Genomic DNA, 20,395 nt, shown 5'->3' on the forward strand with positions numbered 1-20,395 from the left:
AAGGGTTAACAGCACACGTAAATACTCTAATCACTTCAATTCATTTTCTGACCAATACATTTAGGTAAAAAATATCCACCTGATAGGAAAGTGCCATTCCGCTTGTTTGTGTGTGGGTGTTGATCTTACCCATGTGACAGCCTGGGATGTTTCGACCATCCCTCATACATTCTCCTTCATTCATCTGCAGATAGCCATTTGTTAATTAATGTCACTGCTTTAGTGTGACACCAGAACTTTTTCAGTGCCATTCAGTAAAATGACATATTGGCTGCATCCCAATATCAGCATACACCACAATACACACCACTCTGAATGTATGCCCCAATACACACCACTCTGAATGTATGCCCCAATACATTCCTTCATTCTAAGTAGTATGCTCGTGTGTGTATGGGTAACCCCAGGTATGGGTAACCCAAATGTTTGTGACATCATATGGCAGACGTCAATACGGACTGTTTTTCACAACATGTTGTCAACAATACCTAGATAGAGCTTGTTTCTCTCTGGTTCCACAGCAGGTCGCTGCATTAACACTCCTTCAATGTGCAAGGAAAAACACAACAAAAGAGATACTATAAAATAAACAACAACATATTCACGTTACACAAAGAATTCTTGCTATTGAGGGGAATGACTAGAGGGGTAGGGCTTAATAGTCCAGGTTAGAAAGAGTGCCACTTGTTGGTTTGTGGTTCAGTTGTGGTTCACTTTTTGACTCTGTTGTGGAGTAGTCCCTAGGTTACTGTAATTAGTTCCGTCTGTTTCTACCTAAACAACAGTAGCTGCCCTCTCGTGACAGAACCTTCAGACCTCTAGAACCCACTACACTGCTTGCTTGTCCACTTCTCCCTCTATCCCTTATGCCCATCTCTTCTTGCACCCCTATCCCTGGTCTTCACCCCTCCCCTCTCAAACCATTGTCCCCCTCACCCCTTTTCATTCTCTCCCTTATACCCTTCCCCTCCAGCATCTCTTGTTCTCCTATCATCTTGTCCCTCTTACCCCTCCATTCAGCCTGGTGGTCTGACTTTAGTTAAAGTAGTTAATTAGTTCCCCTGTAGTACTTAGTCATGTCTGCTCTCTGTCCAATCCTCCCCTGACTGGAGTCTTCTGTATGACCTCCTCCACTGTGCCTGTGGCCTGGTCTCCCCTGTTTTGGCTAGTTCATTCCCAGCCTTGTGATCCTTTGCTGGGGCTCCAGTTCATCCGTTCATCCCTCCCCTAGTTAGGTAAACTCAGCATCCAGCTCCTCAGTACTGCGGCCCAGGGTAGCGGTGGTCTTTGTGGTGGTCCCTGTGGTGGTCTGCGTGCTGGTCCTATTGGAGGTGGAGTGGGTGGAGTGGACCTTGCCGATCTCCTCCAGAGCGCTGGCCAGAGAGTCCAGGTCCCCTGTGTCCTGGTGCTGGGCCTCCCACAGGCTGAGGATCACCGCCGATGGGCTCTCCTGACGCGCAAAGAAACACAGGTTCCTAGAGGGAGGGGAGAGGGAAGTGGGAAGAGGGGCAGAGAAACAGAGATAGAGAGGACACTGTTCATATCGAATACTGGGGCTTGATGAGTAGTTGACCAGATGATTCATATATGCTTGTACTGGAATAGATCCAACAAGAGGTACTAGCTGCGGTTACTCAGGAAGAGGTTTGGGAGACACTGGGCAAGAAGTATAAGGGGAAAAATGAGTGGATGATGAAAAGGAAGAAGGAGACAAATACATGTATATTGCATCTCTTATATTATCATCCTGAATATCAAATTCAGCATATAATTCCTACTCCCTCACCGCTATCGCACCACCTTGGCTGTTGTTAAAACTCACATTCACCAGAGGGCACTGTTTCATCACAGTAGATTCTCTCTCTCTCTCTCTCTCTCTCTCTCTCTCTCTCTCTCTCTCAGGTGTGGTGATGATGCTCCCACACACCCAGATATATAATAGCAAAAATGCTTAACAAGGTAGAGACATTCTCATTAAATGATGCTGGCGGCTTCCACTGGTTAGAAAATACTCCCCAAATCCTTCTCCCATTCCCGAAATGCCTCATGTTGTTTACCAGCACAGTTTTCTGGTTTATGTCACGCGGCTTCCGTCACCCTTCTACTCAGTAAACTTTACCTCCCCCCCCCCTTTTTCCACACTCCTAAAAGATAGATGGAAGATCAGAGAGAGGGGAGGGAGGGGGTTGCAGGACAAGGAGATAAAGGGAGAGAGAGAGAGTAATGGTGGCAAGGGTAGGCTATGTGGAAACAAGACACCAAGACTATGTTCATACAGACAGCCCAATTATGGTCAAAACTTCTGATCGCATTGGTAAAAATACCAATTAGTGACATAAAGATCAGAATAGGGCTACCTGGGTAAACACAGCCAAGATGGCTAAGAAATGAGCCATCTATTATTGACTGTTTCTTCTTCTGCTGAGGGAATAGAGATCACCCAATATTGAACCGCTAAAATCCCCAACATTCTAAGCAAATAAAGCTCTGGCAGATATCCCAGAAATACTTCTACAGGAGAGAGGGATGGAGGGAATGAAAGGGGGAGAGAGGGACATACACTACCGGTCAAAAGGTTGGGGTCACTTAGAAATGTCCTTGTTTTTGAAAGAAAAGCAACTTTTTGTCCATTAATAAAATAACATCAAATTGAACCGAAATACAGTGTAGACATGGTTAATGTTGTAAAGGACTATTGTAGCTGGAAACTGCAGATTTTTAATGGAATATCTACATAGGCGTACAGAGGTCCATTATCAGCAACCATCACTCCTGTGTCCCAATGGCATGTTGTGTTAGCTAATCCAAGTTTATCATTTTAAAACGCTACTTGATCGTTAGAAAACCCTTTTGCAATTATGTTAACACAGCTGAAAACTGATTACAGAAGCAATGAAACTGGCCTTTAGACTAGTTGAGTATCTGGAGCATCAGCATTTGTGGTTTTGATTACAGGCTCAACATGGCCAGAAACAAAGGAATGTCTTCTGAAACTCGTCAGTCTATTCTTGTTCTGAGAAATTAAGGCTATTCCATGCGAGAAATTGCCAAGAAACTGAAGATCTCGTACAGTGCTGTGTACTACTCCCTTCACAGAACAGCGCAAACTGGCTCTAACCAGAATAAAAAGAGGAGTGGGAGGCCCCGGTGCACAACTGAGCAAGAGGACAAGTACATTAGATTGTCTAGTTTGAGAATCAGATGCCTCACAAGTTCTCAACTGGCAGCTTCATTAAATAGTACCCGCAAAACACCAGTCTCAAAAAAATGTCCTCATAATATTATCATCAAATGATAAACTTGTTCTCTCGATTTCTCTCTTACAGCTCCAGCCTGAGCAACTGGTGGCCTGAGACCTTCCTGCAGTTCACCCAAATGTATGTATGTGTCTCTGTGTATGTATGTGTCTCAGTGTGTGTATGTCTCTCAGTCTGTGTATGTATGTGTGTGTGCGTGTGTGTGTGTGTACAGATATAATGAGATCAGCCATGTGTGCCTGTGGCCTGGTCTCTGGTAGGGCTGCTTGGTGATAGCAGATAAGGATTGGCATCACAATGAAGTTGAATGCATTCAGTTGTACTGACTAGGTTTCCCCCTTTCCCTTTCCCATGGTGGTGAAGGTTCAGACTAAAAACCAACCCGTACGCAAATGAACTGGGCACAGCCATGGGGACAATTGGTAGACAGAGTTGAATCAGTCAAGATTGATAATTTCTGTAATTTTGTCATTTCATGATGAGTCATATTGACCAAGCCAATAGAGAAAACAAAGTAGACGTTATACACATTTCTGTAGCGTGTAGTGTCATTATTAATCAATATAATTTATTAGACTACCTAAATTTAATGGACTTACACGGGTGGTACTCAAGATGGCTGCTAGTCAAATTTAAACATGATGAACATTGCATGGGCCAGTATAACAGTTGGACTAGAATTTAAGGATGGGGACCAAGGTTTCTTTGTTTATAGTACCAGAAAGCATTTCTGTGTGTGAATGTGTGTGTGTGTATGTATGAGTGTATGAGCGTGTATGTGTGTGTGTGTGTGTGTGTGTGTGTGTGTGTGTGTGAGCAAGTGCTTGCGTATGGTATCTCACCTGTTTATGCAGAGTTTCTGTGCAAGCAGCTGCCAGTCCTTGCCCTTGGCGTTGGCTGTGTCGAAGGTGGCACAGATCCTCTGGCGGATGGAAAGTGGGATCTTGAAAGCCCTGGACCCCATCTGTGATGTGATGGTACAGTCCGACTGAGTGAAGAAGGGTACAACCTCCTTTTCACTCTGGAGGAAGAAACCATTACAGGATAAGTTTTATTTCATTATTCAATGCATTTCTACAGATAACAGCAGATTATATGGCTTCAAAGAATTAAACCGATGCAATATACAAGTCAAGAGCCCCCTGAGAGCTTCATTAAGAAAAGCTCTTCAGTCAAATCCAGAGACAATCACTCTAATGAGAGAGCCTATTAGTATAACAGCATCACATCCATTTGGGGTTTACACACACACACACACACACACACACACACACACACACACACACACACACACACACACACACACACACACACACACACACACACACACACACACACACACACACACACACACACACACACACACACACACACACACACACACACACACACACACACACACACACACACACTCTTCCTCCCACACACACTCTTCCCCTTACCTCGACTACGGAGGTGTAGACCTGGAGGATTTGCTCCTGACCTTTGACCTGGCGCACACTGATCTTACAGGACAGCTGGGAGGAGGCGGGGCTGTAACGCTCCAATGAGAAGGCACACTGCAGGGGGTGCTGGTTACTAGCCCACACCTGAGAGAATGAGAACTCCTGGAGGAAGAGAGAGAGAGAGAGAGAGAGAGAGAGAGAGAGAGAGAGAGAGAGAGGAAGGGCAGGGGGGGAGAGAGAAGAGAGAGTGAGAACCCAAAAAGGCATGTGGTATTGATGGTATCCTCAATGAAATTATAAGATATACAGACAACAAATTCCAATTGGCTATACTTAAACTCTTTAACAATATCCTCAGCTTTGGCATCTTCCCCAATATGTGGAACCAAGGGCTGATCACCCCAATCCACAAAAGTGGAGACAAATCTAACCCCAATAACTACCGTGGGATATGCGTCAACAGCAACCTTGGGAAAATCCTCTGCATTATCATTAACAGCAGATGCTTACATTTCTTCAGTGAAAACAATGTACTGAGCAAATGTCAAATTGGCTTTTTACCAAATTACCGTATGACAGACCACATATTCACCCTGCACACCCTAAATTACAAATAAACAAATCAAAACAAAGGCAAAGTCTTTGACTCAATTTGGTATGAGGGTCTGCTATACACATTGATGGAAAGTGGTGTTGGGGGAAAAACATAGGACATTATAAAATCCATGAACACAAAAATAGGCAAAATAAATGTCTTTCACAGGGCCGTGGGGTGAGACAGGGATGCAGCTTAAGCCCGCCCACCTTCAACATATATATCAACTAATTGGCGACGCCATTAGAACAGTCTGCAGCACCCGGCCTCACCCTCCTAAAATCTGAAGTCAAATGTCTACTGTTTGCTGATTATCTGGTGCTTCTGTCCCCAAATAAGGAGGGCCTACAGCAGCACCTAGATCTTCTGCACAGATTCTGACAGACCTAGGCCCTGACAGTAAAACTCAGCAAGACAAAAATAATGGTGTTCCAAAAAAGGTCCAATCGCTAGGACATCAGCGCCACAGGTATCCTGTGGCGCTGATGTTTAGGCTGAGGTATGTATAGTTTTTTGTTTGCAACTGTGTCTAAATGGAATTTGTATTTGGGGTCCTAGCGACTGGACCTTTTTTGGACACCATTATTTTTTGTCTTGCTGAGTTTTACTGTCAGGGCCCAGGTCTGTCAGAATCTGTGCAGAATATCTAGGTGCTGCTTCCACAAAGCTGTGAACGAGCTAAGAGACAAGGCAAGAAGGTGCTTGCTATCAAAAGGAACATCAAATTCGACATACCAATTAGGATCTGGCTAAAAATACTTTAAATCAGTTATAGAACCCATTGCCATTTGTGGTTGTGAGGTCTGGGATCCGCTCACCAACCAATAATTCACAAAATGGGACAAACACCAGATTGAGACTCGGTAAAATTCTACAACCACCTAAAAGGAAGCGATTCCCAAAACTTCCTTAACTTCTTCGATATAGGGGGCGCTCTTTTAATTTTTGGATAAAAAAACGTTCCCGTTTTAAACAAGATATTTTGTCACGAAAAGATGCTCGACTATGCATATAATGACAGCTTTGGAAAGAAAACACTCTGACGTTTCCAAAACTGCAAAGATATTGTCTGTGAGTGCCACAGAACTAATGCTACAGGTGAAACCAAGATGAAATTTCATACAGGAAGTGCCCCAGATTTTGAATGCGCTGTGTTCCAATGTCTCCTTATATGACTGTGAATGCGCCAGGAATGAGCCTACACTTTCTGTCGTTTCCCCAAGGTGTCTGCAGCATTGTGACGTATTTGTATGCATATCATTGGAAGATTGACCATAAGAGACAAAATTTACCAGGTGTCCGCTTGGTGTCCTCCGTCAAAATTATTGCGCAATCTCCAGCTGCGTGCATTTTTCCATTTGGTTCAGAGGAGAAACCAAACTGCCATGAATGATTTATCATCGAATAGATATGTGAAAAACACCTTGAGGATTGATTCTAAACAACTTTTGCCATGTTTCTGTCGATATAATGGAGTTAATTTGGAAAAAAGTTTGGCGTTGTAATGACTGAATTTTCGGGTTTTTTTCTTAGCCAACCGTGATGAACAAAACGGAACGATTTCTCCTACACAAATAATCTTTTTGGAAAAACTGAACATCTGCTATCTAACTGAGAGTCTCCTAATTGAAAACATCCGAAGTTCTTCAAAGGTAAATGATTTTATTTGAATGCTTTTCTTGTTTTTGTGAAAATGTTGCCTGCTGAATGCTAGGCTTAATGCTATGCTAGCTATCAATACTCTTACACAAATGCTTGTGTAGCTATGGTTGAAAAGCATATTTTCATAATCTGAGATGACAGTGTTGTTAACAAAAGGCTAAGCTTGTGAGCCAATATATTTATTTCATTTCATTTGCGATTTTCATGAATAGTTAACGTTGCGTTATGGTAATGAGCTTTATGATTATGCTCCCGGATACGGGAATGGCTCTTAAGGGAAGACAGGCTATGTGCACACTGCCCACAAAATGAGGTGGAAACTGAGCTGCACTTCCTAACCTCCTGCCAAATCTATGACAATATTAGAGACACATATTTCCCTCAGATTACACAGATCCACAAAGAACATTGAGAACAAACCCAATTTTGATAATGAAGCCTGAAATGTGGCAAAAGGTCGCAAAGTTCAAGGGGGCCGAATACTTTCGCAAGGCACTGTACACATAATGGCATTTGAAATGTCGTTATTCTTTTGGAACTTCTGTGAAAGCAATGTTTACTGTTCATTTAACTTTGTTTATTATCTACTTCACTTGCTTTGGTAATGTTAACATAAGTTTCCCATGCCAATAAAGCTCTTGAATAAAATTGAGAGAGAGAGCGAGAGTGAGCGCGAGTGAAAGTGAGAGAGATCAACATATGTGACTTGTTTCAGGAAACTAGGCGTATGTCGTGGGTCACTACTTCACAGGAGAGCCATTTAAATGTAAACTTTTGTTTTGAAACAATTTTTGGGGGGAGCAAAAATACCTTCTGGAACATGTGAACTTTCATGTGCCTTAATAACTAATTGGTATGCCATCTGTAAATATGAATACAATTGTTAAATTATGAGCCTACAGTAGTTGGTTTAGCAACAAAAAAAGAAGCAACCTTGTCGCTAGCCATGATTGGCAGAGGCGGCATGGTAGCCTAGTGGTGGACTTTGGTGGACCTTATTGCACTAGTAACCGGAAGGTTGCAAGTTCAAACCCCAGAGCTGACAAGGTACAAATCTGTCATTCTGCCCCTGAACAAGCAGTTAACCCACTGTTCCTAGGCCGTCATTGAAAAAAAGAATTTGTTCTTAACTGACTTGCCTAGATAAATAAAGGTAAAATAAAATAAAAAGATAATGAGTGGGTTGGACATGCTGAGAGATGAGTTCGGATTGGTCTGCCATATAGAATGCTTCTGTCTATTTGAGCTGGTCAGTATATAAAGGTAATCCTGTTGAATCTGGCTTCTTTAAAAAAAATATTGTGTTGTTGATCTGCATAAGTGTTGCTCTCCACTTTATGGAGGATCAAGTTTTGAAATCAGTGGAATTGAAGAATGATAGTTAAAACCTTTTAGTTAAAACCTAACGTTCCCATAGTAAACGGGATATTTTGTCAGGACAAGATGGTATAATATGCATATAATTGACAGTTAGGATAGAAAACACTCTAAAGTTTCCAAAACTGTAAAAATATTGTCTTTGAGTATAACAGAACTGATATTGCAGGCGAAAGCCTGAGAAAAATCCAATCCGGAAGTGCCTCATGTTTTGAAAGCGCTGCGTTCCCTATTGAGCAGTGAATGGGCTATCAACCAGATTACTTATTCTACGTATTCCCCAAGGTGTCTACAGCATTGTGACGTAGTTTTACGCATTTATGTTGAAGAATACCCGTAAGCGGTTACATTGCGTAAGTGGTCACCTGATGGCTCTCAGAGTGATTCTCGCGTAAAAATACAGAGGTAGCCATTTTTCCAATCGGTCTTCCTGAAAAATGAATTGTCCCGGTGGATATATTATCTAATAGATATTTGAAAAACACCTTGAAGATTGATTATAAACAACGTTTGCCATGTTTCTGTCGATATTATGTAGCTAATTTGGAATATTTTTCGGCGTTTTCGTGACTGTAATTTCCGGTCGATTTCTCAGCCAAACGTGAAGAACAAATGGAGCTATTTCGCCTACAAAAATAATATTTTTTAGAAAAAATTAACATTGGCTATCTAACTGGGAGTCTCGTGAGTGAAAACATCCGAAGCTCATCAAAGGTAAACAATTTAATTTGATTGCTTTTCTGATTTCCGTGACCAAGTTACCTGCTGCTAGCTGGACAAAATGCTATGCTAGGCTATCGATAAACTTACACAAATGAAAATCTGAGATGACAGGGTGATTAACAAAAGGCTAAGCTGTGTCTCAATATATTTCACTTGTGATTTTCATGAATAGGAATATTTTCTAGGAATATTTATGTCCGTTGCGTTATGCTAATTAGTGTCAGTTGATGATTACGCTCCCGGACCCGGGATGGGGAGTTACTAGAGGTTAATGGGGAGATTGGAGGAGAGAGTAATGGGGGAGTTGCTGTGTTGGTGCATGAGGCACGACATCCGCCCGACGCAGCGTGTCCGGGATTTGATGTCACCTGAGTCAGCTCTCCATACTCGCCCTGAGGTGCGTGCTAGACGTCTGGTGAAAACTGTGCCAGCTCCACGCACCAGGCCTCCCATGCGCCTCCCTAGCCCTGCACATCCTGTGCCAGCTCGGCGCTACAGCTCTCCAAGACGTGCTTACCATGGCGGGGATCGTACTGGTCAGGCACCGTGTTATGCGGTGGAGCGCACGGTGTCTCCAGTACGCATTCTTTGCCCGGTGCGCTACATCTCAGCTCCCTGCATCTGCCGGGCTAGGGTGAGGATCCAGCCAGGACGGATGGTGCCAGCCCTGCTCTCCAGACCTCCAGTGCGTCTCCTCGGGCCAGCATTTCCTGCGTCGGCGCTGCACACTGTCTCCCGTGTGTCTGCTAAAATCACCATCCAGCGAGGACGGGTTGTGCAGGCCCTTAGTTCGAGACCTCCAGTGCACCTCCACGGCCCGGTCTATCCTGTGCCTCCTCCAAGGACCAGGCTGTCTCTCCGTCTCCTCCCTCCAGAGTCTCCCGCCTGCCCGGCGCTGCCAGAGTCTCCCGCCTGCCCGGCGCTGCCAGAGTCTCCCGCCTGCCCGGCGCTGCCAGAGTCTCCCGCCTGCCCGGCGCTGCCAGAGTCTCCCGCCTGCCCGGCGCTGCCAGAGTCTCCCGCCTGCCCGGCGCTGCCAGAGTCTCCTGCCTGTCCGGGGCCCGCTGCGAGGGTTCCCGCTCCAGAGGCACCACCTAAATGAGCCAAGCCTAAGGTGGAGTGGGGTCCACGTCCAGCACCAGAGCTGCCGCCGTAAAGAAGGCCTCCCGGACCCTCCACTTTAGAGTCAGGTTTTGCGTCAGGAGTACGCACCTTTGGGAGGGGGGGTACTGTCACACCCTGGCAATAGAGAGGATTTTATTCTCTATTTTGGTTAGGCCACGGTGTGACTAGGGTGGGCATTCTATGTTAATTTTCTATGTTTTGGATTTCTGTGTGGTTTGGCCGGGTGTGCTTCTCAATCAGAGGCAGCTGTCTATCATTGTCTCTGATTGAGAACCATACTTAGGTAGCCTTTTCCCACCAGGTGGTGTGGGTAGTTAATTTCTGTTTAGTGTGTGTTGCACCTGATGGAGCTGTTTTGGTTGTCTATTTGTTGTTTTGCATTTTAGTGTTCCGTTTCGAACACGCTGCGCTTTGGTCCTCACCTTCTTCCACCAACGGCCGTTACAGTATGATCTTATTATTCGTATTTCAGAGCCATTTGCTTTGCTGGTTATAGCCTAATGTTAGCTAGCTAACATTGAACCCGGTTGGTTAAATACAGTGGTAGCTCAACTAAAAGTTTATACTGCAGGTCATTTGTAGTTTAGTACAATACCCTGCGTCACTACTTCATTGCTACAGACCAGCACAAGTGGGAGTTAGAGCACTGATTATGCTAACTGACAATGAATGGGTAGCATAAACCAAATAGGAACTGATAATTGTGCACAACTTCAAAATTGAATTTCAATGAACTGAATGATGAGGATGAAGGTGATTGAATTTAGCACAATAGTCTAAGAATTGCGATTTCTCTGTCCTGCATGTGCACACATATTTTTTGTTACTACTCGACAGTATTACTTACTAAAACTGTTGTTACACTAAGGTATTTATTCGAAGATAAACTTTGACAACAATTAGGGTGTGGAAATGTTAGGAATATTTTCCTCTTACTGTAGCCTACTCCCGACCGGTCATGTTTTTACCATTTAATTATATCGATCTCTGGCTCCCTCTTTAGTATTTTGTGTCTTCATTTTTAATCGCAGTGCTTAAAGGATCAGACAAACTCAGTAGCCTACATATAGTTGATTTGTTAAAACATACTGTAGGATTTGTCTATATATTGAAAAATACATGTTTAAAAATGTCTACCAATCGATTGGTCAAAAGAACAGACGACTCTCGGTTGACCAAGATTTTTTGTAGTCGGGGACAGCCCTAAACTATAGACCTAATCTAGCTCTGGGCCCGTATTCACAAATAGTCTCAGATTAGGAGTAGTGATATAGAATTAATTTGGCCTTTTAGATCCTAATTAATGCGATTACATGAACAGATGGGGACCTGATCCTACATCAGCACATCAGCATGTGCCTCAGCTTCTACTCTGAGGCACATGTTGAATACAGGTCCAGGATGACAAGATTTGCTCAACACTATGCCTAAATGCAAGCTAATTGCATTGCCCTCTTTCTTATATTTCACTACTAGTTAAAAGGTCCAAAAATAGCTTCCTAGCAAAGAGTGATTTCTTTAACCTCTTCGAACTACCCATCGTGGATCCGGTGTATTCGTTATCAGCAACACTGAATAGCATAGCGCAACAGTCAAAAAATATTACTAGAAAATATTCATATTCATGAAATCACATGAAATATAGCGAAACACAGCTTAGCCTTTTGTTAATCACCCTGTCGTCTCAGATTTTGAAATTATGCTTTACAGCGAAAGCAATACAAGCGTTTGTGTAAGTTTATTAATAGCCTAGCATAGCATTATGTACACTTAGCATCAGGAAGCTTGGTCACGAAAATCAGAAAAGCAATCAAATTAACCGTTTACCTTTGATGATCTTCAGATGTTTTCACTCATGAGACTCCCAGTTAGACAGCAAATGTTCCCTTTATTCCATAAAGATATTTTTTATATCCAAATACCTCTGCTAGTTTAGTGCGTTATGCCCAGGAATCCACCGCAAAAATTCCAAATTATATCCATAATGTCGACAGAAACATGGCAAGCGTTTTTTATAATCAATCGTCAAGGTGTTTTTCAAATATCTATTCGATAAACTCTATTCGATCAACTGGGACAGTTGGCTTTTCACTAGGACCGGGAGGAACATTGGCAGCCTCTCTCTTTTGAGCAAAAATAACTCTGAGAGTCCCCACCTGACCACTTACGTAATGTGGTCGTTCACGCTCATTCTTCAAAATAAGGGCCTGAAACTATGTCTAAAGGCTGTAAACACCTTAGGGGAGCCATAGAAAAAGGAATCTGGTTGATATCCCTTTCAATGGTCACTAGGGATGCATAGGAACACAGAGCTTTCAAAATAAGAGTCACTTCCTGATTGGATTTTTCTCAGGCTTTCGCCTGCAATGTCAGTTCTGTTATACTCACAGACAATATATTTACAGTTTTGGAAACTTTAGAGTGTTTTCTATCCTAAGCTGTCAATTATATGCATATTCTAGCATCTGGTCCAGAGAAATAGGCCATTTACTTTGGGAACGTTATTTTCCCAAAATAAAAAGTGCCCCCTAGCTTCAAGAGGTTTTAAAATAAGAAAGAATTTTGTAGGACTGTCTAGGAGTGGTCTGAGTGGTGAAGGGAAAACTGAAAATGAGCTGTTATTGGCAGAGAGGTCTGGAACTCTATTTCTTATTGGTCTATTAACTAATTCACAGCTTGAAATTTCAGACGGTCTTTTCAAACAGCTCTTACACTAAAAGGGCATTATCACAGTATTATTCCAACCTCATAGTGTGGAAATATATACAAACACAGGAAAATCACGGCAATGACTGCCCAGGGCTTTTAAGACCAGACCAGATCAATGATCACTTTAGCCACTAAAAGACTTCAGCTAATCATTGAAGGGCAGCAGCCTCTTGGGGATGTGGTTGTGTATCCATGAGAACTGAATTGGAGGTGGCCAGTCTTAAATGACTTGCATGTTAACATTCCATTCTTCAAAGTCAATTCAGTTAATACATACTGTGTAGTTTCAATGACAAACAAACAGCCAGTCAATTAATATGTTATGTGTGTGTGTGTTAGTGAAGGGGGTTGGGGGGGGATAATATAGTTCTGGTCCCCTGCTGCTGTCTCTGCTCTTTGATGTGACCACAGAGGAAGAAGAAGGGATGGTTGATGGAGGAAATTACTCTGATGAAGGGATTGTGGTGGAAGGGAGGTGTCTGTAATGATGGGGTTCCATGCACACCCACACTCCCTCTCTAACCCTCTCCCACACACCCCCCGACACCCGCTCCCAACACATTCCTCCATCCCCTACCTGGCAGGTGGTGAAAGGCTTGATGCTCCAGAGGAACTGGGGGACGTCCTGGATGGAAAGCTGTAGGCTGAGGGAGTTCCCCCTGAACAGCAGCGTCTTGGGCTCCTCCAGGAGACAACCACCCCTCACCCGCTCGGCCGACGCCACTTCCTGATAGGGAGATGAGGGAAGGAGAGATCAAAGGGTGAGAATTACATTAAATCCGGGTGTGTTTACATCGTTGCAGAATAGTATACATGGATTACAGAACATAGAAAAGCTATATTATTCAGTCACAACCCCTCTCCTTCATCTGTAACCCCATGGACTGCAGTGAGAAGCAGTGCTCTGAATAGGGTTGCAAAGCTACCGGTAATTTACCAAAGTTACTGGAATCTTCGGTAATTTTGGTAATTAACAGAAACTATATGGCAATCTATCGTAACGTTGTTAATTTATACTTGAATAACTTACAAAAAAAAATGTAAAGTATATATAATTAATTTACTATATCTGCGTCCGTATTGTCTGTGAGTTTTTGGTAGATAGATGATGTGGTTCTAGAAAAAATAGCCTAATTAATGAAAAAAAGCATCTAAATCAACAATTACCTCTGCAACTCATCCAAATATTGACTTTTATTCACAACTGCCAACAGTTTGCCGCCAAAACATTGACAACAAATACATAGTGTGTAAATAAATCTAAAGGATATTTTATGCTGAAACACCTATATTAAATACCAATGGTATTCCCTAAGTTGATGGTTTATATTTAGGAAAATGTTTTACAGCTTTGTCATTCTATGTTTTATTTTTAAATCATCTTATTTAATTATTTCATATATTTAACATGTGATAAGGCTACACGGAGGGCCAGAGACACCTGGGATAATGTGAGGTCCCCAAAAGGGCCACTAGATGTATTGTGACAGGTTACATAACCTTGAAAGATACGAAATTCTGGTAGTTTACTGGTAAACTTAAAAAGTTTCCAGTAATATACCCTCCCTTGCAACCCGAGCTCTGAACAACTCCCCTTGAATATCTAAACAGCTCTAACCAGTTGCATTAAACAGCTCATGGGCAGATTAGCTATTCAGTTAGCCCCCTTTGCAAGAGAAAGCAAGTGGAATAATTGCTTAAAAGGCATTTTTCTTCATTTAGAAAGAATTCCATAATCATGTCACGCGTAGAATGAAACCTCCCAAACACACAATGAAACAAATAAACAAATCCTGGCATCAAAACGTCCAATAAATAAGATCAGGCAGCACAATTCCCCTAAAATGCTGTTTCAGTTGAATTCATTGACATCACATGAGAAGCCACACAAAGAGACAGAAATCAAGCCTAATCTTCCAGAATAGCATTTTCTATTGATGAAAGGACTTTGGTGATTTCACGCTTTTTGGGTTCTCATCCGTGGGTATTGTTGTGTGATTCTCTAGGGAGACCGGGAGCATTAGTGAGTGTGTGTGTGTCTTTGTGTGTGTCTGTGCGTACGCATGTACTGTCTGTCTGTCTGTCTGTCTGTCTGTCTGTCTGTCTGTCTGTCTGTCTGTCAGACAGACAGACAGTCTGTGTTTCCCAAACGTGGCCCTGAGGACCCCAAGGGGTGCACATTTTGTTTTTTTGCCCTAGCACTACACAGCTGATTCAAATAATTGACTCATGACCAATCACACTAAAACAAAAAATGACCATAAAAAAAATAATGAAAAATGTTTAACCATGATTAAGCTTTGATTATTTGAATCAGCTGTGTAGTGCTAAGGCAAAAACCAAAACGTGCACCCCTTGGGGTACCCAGGACCGAGTTTAGGAAATGGAAAAATCGCAACCCTGCTGGGCATCACAAGGGAAATCATTCGTCATATGAAGCCCAAAACCCCCACCAAAACAGGACAAATAAAAAGGGCAGAGTGACAGAGACAATTGGTTGGTGGGTTCCCCAAATGCAATTTCTCTCTATTCACCATGTAAGGCTCCCCTCTGACTGATGCATCCATAACTGAATCTGCTCCAATGAGCCAAGATCTGTCAAATCACAACCTCTCTGGAGAATAACACACAGATTTAAAGCAACTGGTTGCTGTCAGAGGTGTGTGTGTGTGTGTGTGTGTGTGTGTGTAGGTGTGTGTGTGTGTGTGTGTGTCTTTTTGTGTGAACGAGGCAGAAAGAGGATAATGGCTATCGATATGAGAGAGAATGAGAGCGTGATTGAAATTAGTCTGTGTGACAAGGCAGTAGATACTCTTCATCGAATACGATCCATACATCATCTCTTTACAGAACTAAAGAGAGAATGCACACACACACTCTCTCCCTAACTATCTCTCTTTCTCTTTATCCACCCTCTTTCTGTAATGTGTGTGCTCCCTTGCCAGGTTCATCTTTCGGAATAGAATGCTGAAAAACATTTAATTAACACACTGCAAATATTCAATTAAGCCCCAGAAAGAAGACAGGGGACGAAACATTGCAACGATGTCTCTTGTCTTTGTAATTAAACGTCCCTCCTTGTCGCCTAGTTGTCGAACAGTCTCTCTCTCAATTCAATTTAAGGGCAATAAAAATGAACAGTAAACATTACACTCTCAGAAGTTCCAAGAGAATAAAGAAATGTCAAAATATGTATATTTTTTATTTTACCTTTATTTAACTAGGCAAGTCAGTTAAGAACAAATTCTTATTTTCAATGACGGCCTAGGAACAGTGGGTTAACAGCCTGTTCAGGGGCAGGACAGATTTGTACCTTGTCAGCTTGGGGATTTAAACTTCCAACCTTTCGGTTACTAGTCCAACACTCTAATCACTAGGCTACCCTGACACCCCAATATATACAGTGTTGTAACGATGTGCAAATAGTTAAAGTACAAAAAGGAAAATAAAAACATAAATATGGGTTGTATTTACAATAGTGTTTGTTCTTCACTGGTTGCCCTTTTCTTGTGGCAACAGGTCACAAATCTTGCTGCTGTGTTGGCACACTGTGGTATTTCACCCAGTAGATACGGGAGTTTATCAAAATTGGGTTTGTTCTCGATGTTCTTTGTGGATCTGTATAATCTGAGGAAAATATGTGTCTCTAATATGGTCATACATTTGGCAGGAGATTAGGAAGTGCAGCTCAGTTTCCACCTCATTTTGTGGGCAGTGAGCCCATAGCCTGTCTTCTCTTGAGAGCCAGCTCTGCCTACGGCGGCCTTTCTCAATAGCAAGGCTCACTGACTCTGTACACAGTCAAACCTTTCCTTAAGTTTGGGTCAGTCACAGTGGTCATGTATTCTGCCACAGGGTACTCTCTGTTTAGGGCCAAACAGCTTTCTAGTTTGCTCAGTTTTTTTTTGTTAATTATTTTTGTTTTCTCAAGATTTGGTTGGGTCTAACTGTGTTGCTGTCCTGGGGTTCTGTGGGGTCTGTTTGTGTTTGTGAACAGAGCCCCAGGACCAGCTTGCTTAGGGGAATCTTCTCCAGGTTCATCTCTCTGTAGGTGATGGCTTTGTTATGGAAGGTTTGGGAATAGCTTCCTTTTAGGTGGTTGTACATAATTAGCGGGTTGGCCTAAATATGCTCTGCATTATTTGGTGTATTTTGCTTTATTCTCTCTCTCATCTCCGGGTGGAGCGTGAAAATCTGACGGAAGAAAGAAAGTAACAATGTGGAGGCGTGATGACAGATGAGCACACACACACACACACACACACACACACACACACACACACACACACACACACACACACACACACACACACACACACACACACACACACACAGCCTTCTAGCAAGCTGTCCTGTGTACAGTATAACCTTTGCATAGTACTTCCTGTCAGTTGAAACCTATTACTGCAGGCTAGCTGTTAGACAAGGGTCACTGACATCTTGTCCTCTCACAGATTACTCTCAGCCTAAACTAGTGTGATGGGCAGTCGGTCAATATATCCATCCATCCGTCAGTCAGTCACTCAAGCAGTCAGCCAATCAGTTAGTTAGTTAGCCAGCCAAGTAGCCACCCCAGACTGATCACTAGCAACATACTTTTATTTGGGATGTTTGAAATGGTCCTGAGAACGTCGATATACAGTATGCCTTCCTCGGTGCGCACCAAAAAAATACAAATAAAAATGATTGCCCAGCACTGGGATGCTAGGAGCTGGAGAGCACTGCTCAGACCACTGTGATATACCAGTTCACAACGCTCTTGCAAGCCGTGTGAATGCTGATGATACCTGATGGTAATAGTGTGTCGTTTTTAAATTATTTTGTTTTAAGCCTTCCCCAAACCATAGCTCTAACCTTTACCCCTCTATCCTAAACTTAACCCTTTGAGTTGTTTTTGTTTTAACCCTGTAACCACACAGAATTAATGCATAAAAAATACACATTCATCCATAATATGTCGAATTTTGAAGGGAAACTATGCGATCTTGTTGGCCATCAAGCCATCCATCCATCCATTCACCTTCTCCATACCTGGAATGCGTAGGGGGTGTCGTCGACACAGTACACTCTGAGGCTGTATCCCAGTGGATTGGTGTTGTCTGCACTACCGAACACGGCCAACCTCAGCCTCTTCACAGCCTCCTGGCTCAGAGGCTCCCCCACCAGGGCGTAGCGCCCTGGGTGCTCCAACAGCAGGTGGCAGCACTGAGCCTCCAGCAGACAGTAGCAGGAAGTGCTCTCCTCCTCCACCGACATTACTTCCTGTGCGAGAGGAAGAGAGACAAAAATAAGGAGTTAGGTGCGGGTTGGGGCCATAATCGAATGGTTTTTAATGTGGAAAAAAGCCTGGGGATGGATAAAGACGCAATCAGCACATTGGGCATCGTGAACAGCAACGTGATTACCACACCGTATGCATAGGTAATTTCTCCTTCATTCTGTGCTCAATTCCCCTCCTAAATCACCTACTGCACCATCCCAGTGACCCTGTGGCCCCCTGTACTAAGCTTATAAGGCATGGTTAAAGCCTATAAAGCCAGGCTGCATAATATCGTAATGTAATCCACTGGCCTAGATGCAACACCTGGCCCATTAGCTCTGCAGCAGACATAAGGAATCTACTTTCTATATACCTCACCCTCACCAGACAGCCAGCCAGGCAGGCAGGGGGAAAAAATGATGGAGTCAAACGCCCCAAAAGCTTAGCAGCATTAAGGGAAAATGTGAGGAAGAAAGAGAGGAGGGAGAAAGAAGGTGAGGAGGTGGGGGCAGAGGGAGAGAGAGAGAGAGACAGGGGGGATGGGAGATAAGGGGAGAGAGAAAGCGAGAGAGAGCAAGAGAGAGAGAGATTGAGAGGGAGCAGGAGAGAGATGCCTTCCATCTCTGGTAATGTCACTAATTCCAGCGATGGTTCACATTTGAAGAGGCTGGCCTGGCATTCTGCCTGAGATAAAGGGCTCATTATTTCACAGTAAAGGAGACAGGTTGCGCCACGGCTCCTTCACACGGGCAAGACTAGGGTGGCCTCTCTCTCTCTCATCTCGGTCTTTCTCAATTTATTTCAATTCAATTACCAATTTCTCTCTCCCTCTTCACCTTCTCTCTCCCATTCTCTCTATCTGTCTTTAAACATTTATCTCTCTCTCTTTCTTCTTTATCCCTCCTTTTATCTTTTCCTCTTCCCCCTGCTCTCCCTCTCTCCTGTCAGCATATAACCCACAGCGCACGCACACATTCATTCGTCGACTGGTCTTTGATAGCTGCCTTTTGTGCAGCAAGCGTCTCTTGCCAGCAAATTATATCCAGTGTAAATGTCATAGGCAGTGAATAGGCCAGGGCTGTTGACCGTTACAGGTCAAACGCAAGGCACAAGGAGCTCTGAGCTCCGGGGTCAACTATGCCTAGGTGAGCTACCGGTCACTCTCCAACACTCCTTTGATGAAGTAAGTTAAACATTAAAGTTCAAATGTAGAAATATTAAATCATTTCTGGGCAACAATCAAGTACCTTACTGTGTTTGTTTTGAATCAAAATTATGAAATAAAAAATACCTTGTTAGCAAAGAGCAATTTCTCAAGCAAGAATATTGCTAGGACTGTCTGGGAGTGGTCTGAGTGAGGAGGGAAAAACTGAAAACGAACTGTTATTGGCAAAGAGATTTGGAACGCTCTTTCTTATTGGTCTAATTTACCGCCTGGTGATGACCACAGGCAGGCCACAACTCCATCTCACCAAAATAGGCAGAAATTGTAGGTGTTTTTTTAAAACAGCTCTTACACTAAAAGGGCATTATCATAATTTTCACAATTTCACAGTATATATATATATATTGTGTGTGTGTGTGTGTGTGTGTGTGTGTGTGTGTGTGGAGAATATAGTTCTGGTCCCCTGCTGCTGTCTCTGCTCTTTGATGTGACCACAGAGGAAGTAGAAGGGATGGTTGATGGAGGAAAGGAATCTGATGAAGGGATTGTGGTGGAAAGGGATGCTTCTGTAATGATGGGGTTCCACGCACACCCACACGCCGGTCCCCTCTCAGCCAGTCTTTTCAAACAGCTCATACAGTAAAAAGGCATTCGTTTATTTTTCACAATTACACAATATTATTCCAACCTCATAGCGTGGAAATATAAAACACAGGACAATCACGTTTTTTACTGCATTGGGCCTTCAAAAGAACATCGCTGATTCGTCTGCTGGGATGGATAGACGGGTGGATGGATGGAGAAAAATGGAGGGTGTGGATTGATGTCGGAGCAAAGAGCTTGAGAGAACGAGGGAGTCCCTCCGAGAAAGACAGCGTGGGATGTTTTTTTGTTGAGAGGTTGGACTTGAGCTTTCACTACTTTTCAAAGAAGTCCATGCTAACATGAGTGAGTGAAATAGTTCCTCCTTACTGGCAGCTCAATGAACCTCAGTGGAATAGAGGTTGAGAAGTCAGTATGAAGAACAGAATATGTGGAATTTAGATTATGTGATTGAATCTTATTCTCAGTTTTAGGGAA

The 20,395-nt window shown here is 43.1% G+C and overlaps 1 protein-coding gene across 2 annotated transcripts in view; it reads right to left on the minus strand.

The window, feature by feature from the left end:
- Positions 1–955: 955 nt before the first annotated feature.
- Positions 956–20,395, minus strand: part of LOC135544663 (netrin receptor UNC5D-like) — a 333,479-nt gene continuing 314,039 nt past the window's right edge. For both annotated transcript variants that reach the window (XM_064972452.1, XM_064972451.1), the window contains exons 13-17: positions 17,922–18,152; positions 13,468–13,617; positions 4,700–4,864; positions 4,100–4,278; positions 956–1,475 (exon numbers count right to left, since the gene is read on the minus strand). In XM_064972452.1, the coding sequence (XP_064828524.1) occupies positions 1,232–1,475; positions 4,100–4,278; positions 4,700–4,864; positions 13,468–13,617; positions 17,922–18,152 (969 nt within the window). In that variant the 3' untranslated portion in view covers positions 956–1,231. The remainder of the gene's footprint in view (positions 1,476–4,099; positions 4,279–4,699; positions 4,865–13,467; positions 13,618–17,921; positions 18,153–20,395) is intronic.

Source organism: Oncorhynchus masou, chromosome 8 (assembly GCF_036934945.1).
Source record: "Oncorhynchus masou masou isolate Uvic2021 chromosome 8, UVic_Omas_1.1, whole genome shotgun sequence".
Classification (NCBI taxonomy): Eukaryota; Metazoa; Chordata; class Actinopteri; order Salmoniformes; family Salmonidae; genus Oncorhynchus; species Oncorhynchus masou.